The sequence below is a fragment of the Macrobrachium nipponense genome, chromosome 31 (genome assembly GCF_015104395.2).
Source record: "Macrobrachium nipponense isolate FS-2020 chromosome 31, ASM1510439v2, whole genome shotgun sequence".
Classification (NCBI taxonomy): domain Eukaryota; kingdom Metazoa; phylum Arthropoda; class Malacostraca; order Decapoda; family Palaemonidae; genus Macrobrachium; species Macrobrachium nipponense.
In genome coordinates this window covers 57690432-57699290 of record NC_061093.1, presented here as the reverse complement: position 1 = coordinate 57699290, position 8859 = coordinate 57690432, and the positions used below count along the sequence as shown (strand labels likewise).

The window sequence follows — 8859 nt, the reverse complement described above, 5'->3', positions numbered from 1 at the left end:
TTAATTAAATTTAACACTTGTGAATTAATTTGCATTGACTTAGAATTCTTTTCAAGTTTTATTGTTGTTTAGCACTTGTGAATTAATTTCTAATTTTCAATTATTGCCTAACACTTTTGAATTTCAATTGAATTAATTTTCTTGAATTTTGTGATAAATTAATTTTGATTTAATTTTACTTAATTTGATTCAAGAATTAATTAAACATTACTTTGTTTTCAAATAACAATAATTTTCCCTGATATTGTGAATTTCACTTATAAATTTTTAGTTTAATAATAAATGTTTGTTTTTAAAAGTTTTATAAGTATTTCATTTCTAACCAGTATATTTGCATTTAATTTTGATTATATTTATGTTAGGTAGAAACATAGAGTGGTAATTGATCTACTTTCCTTCAATTTACTTGAAGTGACTTAGAACCAGGGTAGTACTTAGACTTCTGAAATCAGGGAAATACTTAGACTTTTAAAGTTGTTGATGGAGTGATGCCCTTTGATTAATTTAACTACTTACAAGATTACCTCACACCTATTTTGATGAACTTAGTCTGATATTCTGCAATACTGGTAGGTTGTTAAGGTATCACTGTTGCCTTTAGAGTATTCAGTCGTTTAATACCTGTGATGAGGGTTCAGGTGTCTGGCTTTTGTGAGGTAACAATAAATGAATGGTAAGTGTAGTAACCAGATACTTGGCGCTTCGTAACAATATATATATATATATATATATATATATATATAATTTATTTATTTGTGCATAAATATACACATACGTATATGTTTATATAACATACATGTATGTGAGTCTATCAATATACTATATACGTATAAAAATAAAAGCAAAAAATCACTGGGAAATAAACTAACACATGTGGAAAAATAATTTTATTTGCTTTATACTAGATCGTTCACCACAGTGAACAAGTGGCCTATCTGCATGCAAGCCAAGATCATGACTGAAGTTTGCTCTGAAAGATAACAGGAGAAAATAAAGAAGACGTTCATTTAGCAATAAACGAATAACAAAATACATATGAGTCATGCCTAGTCCTTCACAAATATGTCTATGAATTTTCTTTCAAATTCGTCACACAAACTGATGATAGTCACGATCTACTTTACACACAAAAACAAAATAAAATATTTTCGCATCTTATTTATTTCAGTATTTCAAAACAAAACGTCTACATCTGTTGCTGTCAATATTCATTATTCATCAAATTCCAATTCACTGGTCGTCATTCATTTTTCACTTACACGTTTAACCTTTCACAGAAAGCCAAAAAGCCAAAAAAGGTATAAACGTGAAAAAAAAGTGACAGAAATAAGAGACGCTGGTATTAGTTGGTAGCGAACTCTGACAGGTACGAAGTACTGAGTATTGCAGATCTGAGACTGAAGTTCATAGCAAGGCTGTTAGTATTCACACCTAACAAAGCTATGAAGGTAGATTGGAACAGGGAAAAGACTTCAGACTTTCAAGACTGTATCACAGATCGAAAATAAAAAGACCTGACGTAAGACTTGGTTGGAAAGGCTGGTTTATATAACACTGATCAACAACACAGAGCAGTGTTCTGAATCAGAAAGTCGACAGCACAAGATCAGAGGTGAAAATGGAATTTGTGGTTAGCAAAAGGAATGAAGAACTTAATTCACACTTTCAAGACTATATCACTGATAAAAAAAAGGAAAAAATAAAGCCTTGGTTGGAAAGTCTGGTTACAACAATGATCAACAACGCAGAGCAGTTTTCTGAACCAATCAACAGCGCTAGAACAAAGGGTAAACAAAAGAACTGCGTTGGAAAGACAGGCTACAACACTGGGCAACAAGACAGTGCAGTTTTTTTTAAGAATAGAATCAGCAGAGAAATAAAAAACAACAGAGTGGTTAGCAAACTAAACAAAGAGCGTGGCTAGGCCTATGTGGCATTGCAGCTGACTTCGAAAGAAAGATATATATATTTCTTGATGTCGTTAGCGTGCCATCGAGAGAGTGAAGAGTTAAGTTTTTTTTTTAGTAGAACCCAGGGTACCATTGTCCGAAGTACTGCGGTCTGAAGAACTGCTGTGGGCGTGGGCGGGGTCTGGCGCCGAAAACCACGGGCGGGGCGCCCTCAAAACGGTCGTTGGCTGTTAGAGAGTTGAAGACGGGACGGCTGCTCAGGGCTCCCTGGGAAATCAACAGATTTTATAAACTCAGAAACAGATTTTATCACTTGGAAACAAAACAGATTAATTAAGAAATAAAACATATTTTATAGCTAAATAAAGATTTTGTTATTTAAAAAAAAAAAAATTATAACTCAGAGAAAAAAATCCATTTTAGAACTATGAAACAAAAACAATTTTATAACTGAAATAAAACAATTTTTATAACTCGGTTAACGCAGATTTTATAACTTGGAAAAGAAAGATTTTCATCACTTGGAGATAAAACAGATTTTAAGAAATAAAACATATTTTGTACTAAATAAAGATTTTATAACTTAAAAACTAAATTTATAACTTAAAAACTGATTTTATAACTCCTCAGAAACTAAAACAAATTTTAGAACTATGAAACAAAACAATTTCATAAATGAAAACAAACTATTTTATAACTCGGCAAAACATATTTTATAACTTGGAAAATATATAGATTTCAAAAACTTGGACATAAAACAAAATCAGTTTCATAACTTGGAAATAAATTATTTTATAACTGGTGAATAAGAGATTTTATAACTAGGAAAATAACAGATTTCAAAGACCAAGAGCTGCATTGGACCTAAGAGGTCATTCAGCGCTGAAACGTTAATTAACAGCTAAAAGGTCTGAAAAGTGTACAACAGGAGGAAACTTCAAAAGGAGATGATTGAGGAAAGTAATAGATGGAAGTTACGTTGTCAAAGTGCTCCAATTAATGGAGAATTTTGGTCAAATATTCAGTACATGATTAGTACATGTAAACATTTGTTGGTTGTTGTTGTTGCTGTTGAGAAGAGAACACGTATGTAAGAGGGTTATGAAACTGGAGGTGGAGGACAGAAGAGGGAGGAGGGGAAGGCTAAAGTTCATCAGGTGGAAAGATAAATGATTGAATGACATGAAGGAAAAGGGTCTAAGAGAACAACGATGTACAGGACAGAGGAAGATGGAGATAGAGAAGGCTGACTAGAAACAGTGACCCCATAAAGAAATGGGAAAAGCTGAAGGCAAAGAAAGAAGTTGCTGTTGTTATTGTTTACATATATTGGTGTGGCCCTTGAAATTGAAATTTAGCAGTTCTTAAAGTCCCCCTTTCCTTACAAAAAGAATATCTCAGAGGCATGATCTGTTTACGAGCCAGACATGAAATGCATACAATCGATTGCGTAAACCGTAAAACCTTAAAAAGATGAATATCCGAGAAACTGACGGCACATAAAGCTGACGAATCCTGTCTACTTACAACGCTAGGCCTAAAGGCATTCACTCCGCCCCCGGCGAACTTGACGGGAACATCTTGAATCGTATTGGCATCTACCTGACGAACGTGACGACTCAAGAATGGACCAAAGGGCGACGCATCTGAAATATATTTCTCGATTGAACCAATAATAATCTAAACAGAATTTAAAGTTTTTAAACATCTGCGTGAAGAAATGGTTAGGAACAACAGGTTGGTCTCAGATCTCATATAAAACTCATGACTGGAAAATGTTCTGGAAACTGCTTACCTGAGTCTGCTGCGAAATATCCAGCAAGGACAATCAAGACTAGCCAGGTAGTCGACGCCATCTCGAGGAGGATTATTGGTACCTGCGGAAAAAAGAAGTACGTGAGAACATCCACGTTTATTTTAGACTTCTGAAAATATGTAGACAATCATTTGAATATCACGCCTTTAATTCAAGTTATCAGCATCTTCATGTATGGAAATCTATGCGGAAACCAAGCCATGAATCTAGATGACTAATGTTAGTTAACGTGATGGTTTGATATGAATTGAATATATGCAAATTTGGCTACAGAGCCATGCACTGGGGTACTGTCAGCAATACGAAGGTCATTGAATTGAATTTATGCAAATTTGGCTACAGAGCCATGCACTGGAGTACTGTCAGCAATAAAAAGGTCAATGAATTGAATTTATGCAAATTTGGCTACAGAGCCATGCACTGGAGCACTGTCAGCAATAAAAAGGTCAATGAATTGAATTTATGCAAATTTGGCTACAGAGCCACGCATTGGGGTACTGTCAGCAATAAAAATGTCATTTAATTGAAAGGTCAGTGAACTGAATTTAAGCAAATTTGGCTACAGAGCCATGCACTGGGAGTACTGTCAGCAATGAAAAGGTCATGAACCACTGTCTAAGTGAATACGAATCGCTCTACACACAAAGGTAGGACCTCTTCATTGTCAGGGAAAACCCGCTGGTGTGCTTGGTGACGAATTTCGGAAGTTAGACACACAACGAAGGCCGTTATACGTACTAAGTCTAACTGTGAATACAAAGACACTTTTTTTTTTTCTCCTCCTTCACTTTCCAGGTAAGAGCGAGGTACGGATTTGCTTAACGGGGAATATAACGTTATCTATTTTTCCTTAAAATTATTATTTTTGTTTTTTGTCTATCACAGTCCTCCAATTCGACTGGGTGGTATTTAGTGTGGGTATCTATTATTATTATTATTATTATTATTATTATTATTATTATTATTATATTCATTATTATTTATTATTATTAAGACAATATAATTTGTATACGTCTTCTCCACGTGTCTTATATAACCTTCTAATCATCGGCTGATGTAGAAGCTTCTATACAAATTAAACGTCTTAGAAGCATCTATTTTATTATTATTATTATTATTATTATTATTATTATTATTATTATTATTATTATTATTATTATTATTATTATTATTATTATATTAAGATTTTGTAAGTTAAGCTGATATATGCCAACCCAAGAGGTTAGTTAGTCGCTAGCGCCCCATACTATCATAAATTTGACCAAATAAACATCATATTTTCACGAACAGAATAAGTCCACAAAGATCATTCAAATGAAAACGAAAAAAAATACAGAAAAACTGCATCTACAGGAGGACCGTAAGTAATAAGTGTTATCAGGGTCTATGAGCAAGAGCCCGTGCTGGTATAAGGCCAGCTTAATCTCAAACAACAACAGGGTTTGTTAATTTTAGTGTCTAAAAGACAAAAGATTACCATGAATAGTTTTCCTTCTATACACAAAGTATATAAGATTCTCGTACACCAGCCTTGCATTAAAAACTAATTTGGATATACAAAATATATAAAGAAATACGTTATCGCTGATGTCAAGGCATCTTCAACGCTATTTGTTCAACTTGTAATACAAATAAGCATAAACATTATTTTTAAAAAATATTTTGCGACTGAATAAAGGTAGCACATTAAGTCAGACTGGTAAAACAACGAATAGAAATGATTTAACACCATTTCAAGGCTTGTACGACAAACGCAATTTATGTATATGACGCTGGTAATGACAAAAAAAAAAACCACAACCTCCACCATTATAATAACTGCAATTTTGTCAGCGATCAACATAACTCTTAAAATAACCGACCTTGAAAGCTTACATTAAAAATAAAGAATATGACAATTATTGTACAGGGTGTGTCCATAAAGTCCCGGTACCATTCTGAGCAAAAATTACTTGTAATGGTCCTGGGACTTTATGGACACCATGTATCATAATATTCTCGTCCACCTCGACGAAGTCCAGCTCCGAGGATAAACCTCGCTAAGTGAATTCCCCACAAACCACCAATTGAGTAAACAGGAAACACGCGTAAGCGCGGGATTCCCGTTGGTCAACCATTTTTTTTTTTTTTTTTTATTATTTATTTCTTTGTCATGAATGCCGGACAAGATTTTAATGGCTCTGGACTTATAAAATAATCAGTTCTTTGTCAACTCCATCTGGTCTCCGATCAATTTATCCGATACGCCTAATTGCAATAACTTTCTCTCGACTTTCTCCAAGTGAAACTCTCGCAAAAAAACGAACACATACTCGTCCAACAGGTGTTTTTGCAAAGGTTTCCATCACTACACTGCAACAACGAACACTTGTTTAGATTACGGTGTGAAGAAAACGCGTCTTACCTGTCGCAAAGAAAACGGGATGATGCCTTTAGTCGGTGGTGTTCACACACAATGAGCAGAGAACGTTACCCGTGGAACTAACGACTTGAATTGAACAGCCATTACCGGGGACGCCTGTCTTATATATCGTCGCCCGCTACGAATGTTGGCCCCTCCTCCTCTTACTTCTCCCCTACCCCCTCCTCAACCTTCTTCCTTCCTCTTCCCACATTTCTCACTCATTCTCTCCCCTGAAGGTAGAAGGAAACTGACCTTGGCTTCAAGACTACGTCTAGCAAATACTGGACAATTCAGGTTATTATATACTTTTCTGGTAATTCCTTTTTTTTTCGTAGCTACATAAAGTCTTTGCTAGCTGCAAAATTATGTATTTTGTAGCACGGCGTCAGAAATGACAGCAATTAAACCCTAGGTGTCGATTATACGAGTTTTGAACCCAACAAAGATCTTGGCTTTATACGAAACAGATATTCCCCCTGGACGTAAATGATTTGTCTTCAAGAAAGGCTAGATATTGTTGCATGATAATTTGCTACATAAGGTCTCCTTCATGTACAAAATCATGTATTTTTTAGCACTACGTCAGAAACGAAATCCAAAAAAAGGTACATGTTAGTTTTATATATATATATATATATATATATATATATATATATATATATATATATATATATATATATATATACAAGTTTTGAACGCACCAAAAAGCAATTTTAGTTTTATACGAAAATACAGATATTTCCCCCCAACCAAAATGATTTATTTGTCTTCAAGAAAGTCCTGTTTATAATTAGCGCTCCCTCCTCTCTCTCTCTCTCTCTCTCTCTCTCTCTCTCTCTCTGACTCAGCCCCAGCGAAGTTATCCTTGAAATGTCAAGGACGGATTCGAATTCAATCTCTTCTTGAAGTTATTAGAGAGATTTGAAGAATTTCCCGTCAGTGGATCAAATTTTCTCTCAACTCTTCTAATTAGTTTTCTATGATAGAAAGCTAATGAGATCGCTTTGTCTGTCCGTTCACACTTTCTCTGTCCACCCTCAGATCTTCGAAACTACCGTGGCTAGACGGCTGCAAACTGGTAAGTCGATCATTCACAGTCAAATCATCAGACGTACCAAATTGCAGCCCTCTAGCCTTAGTAGTTTTTATTTTATTCAAGGTTATCATTAGCCATAACCGAACATCTGGCAACATTGGACGGGCCACCACCAGGCAGTGGTTACAGCTTCACGGGCCGCGGCTCATACAGCACTAAACTTAGGCCAAACCGAAAGACAGATCTATTTTCAGTGTCCTTCATTATATAAGTTGTAGTGGCTGTACAGAAAACTTTATTGAGCTGAAGCATTTTTTTTTTTTGTTTTTTGTTTTTTGTTTCAGGAAACTTTACAGATGATTTTTCCTAATAATCGAAATATGTTCATTAATTAATGTATTCGGTTGATTTTATTCTGTAATTACAGTCCAGGAAACAGTAAACACTTTATTATTATTATTATTATTATTATTATTATTATTATTATTATTATTATTATTATTATTATTATTCAAAGAAAACTCATAATCACACGAGTTAATAAAATAAAATGGAAAAGTAAATCAACAATAATGTGTCTGTTTGATTTTGTTATTCAAAATACAAAGCAGAAAGCTTTCGATGACCTGTACGGTCCTCTTTGTCAATCAGATTGACAAGGAGGACCGTGCAGGTCATCGAAAGCTTTCTGCTTTGTATTTTAAATAACAAAATCAAACAGACATATTATTGTGGATTTACTTTTCCATTATTATTATTATTATTATTATTATTATTATTATTATTATTATTATTATTATTATTATTATTTCTCTGAAGAAGAAACCTATTCACATGAAACAACGCCCACCAAAACGGGTCCGTTCCCACTGGACTTTGACATTCAATCTTCCACCAAAGAATATTCAGGTGTTCATTAGGAAGAAGTAAGACGAGGTCAAGGGAAATACAGAAAGAAGAGACCCCACTTCTTAAAAAAATAACAATAAACCAACAAATAAATAAAACTGTATTTAAATAAAAGGAGAATAGTGTTATGTTAGTAACAGCGAGAGAACGAGTTACTATAAATATACTTTAGCTCCTATTGTCATGACCACGGCAAGTAATAATAATTCGGGTTCATGATGAAATGTGATTATTATGAATGGGATTATATTGAAGATTGAGCAGGATTATTCTGATGGAGAAATTTGCCTGAGGTTGAGAATCCATCAAAAATAAAAACAATTATTTCCGGAATGCTGGAATGTTAGTCCGATGTTGGATAATGTTGAATAATGGCTGTCTCTATGTCATTCGGGTGAAGAATGAATGCAGGTATGCCATATCACATACATAAATACATACATGCACATATATATGTGTATACTATATATATATAATATATATATATATATATATAATATTATATAATTTACAAAGTACAAAAACAACCTTAGCCGTTCCCCGACAATCTATTGCGCCTATGTTGACATAAGCCGTGTACTGGCCACCTGGATGGTTAGCCGACTGCTGTGGGTCGTATCCAAGGTGCAGAAGGGCATGACGTTAGTTTCGCCTTCCCCAGAAATGACTTGCCAAGAATCCGGAGGATTTCCACAGACAAATACAGATAGGACTGAGAAAATGCGTCAGCTCCGTAAAGAGAAAACCGGTCATGCATGAGAGACGTTTTATCACCGTCATTATC

The 8859-nt window shown here is 34.4% G+C and overlaps 1 protein-coding gene across 1 annotated transcript in view; it reads right to left on the bottom strand.

The window, feature by feature from the left end:
- Window positions 1-872: 872 nt before the first annotated feature.
- The window catches only part of LOC135207009 (uncharacterized), a 99438-nt gene continuing 91451 nt past the window's right edge, over window positions 873-8859 (bottom strand). The window contains exons 2-4 of the mRNA XM_064238633.1: window positions 3706-3787; window positions 3438-3556; window positions 873-2177 (exon numbers count right to left, since the gene is read on the bottom strand). Of these exons, the coding sequence (XP_064094703.1) occupies window positions 2022-2177; window positions 3438-3556; window positions 3706-3766 (336 nt within the window). The 5' untranslated portion in view covers window positions 3767-3787 and the 3' untranslated portion in view covers window positions 873-2021. The remainder of the gene's footprint in view (window positions 2178-3437; window positions 3557-3705; window positions 3788-8859) is intronic.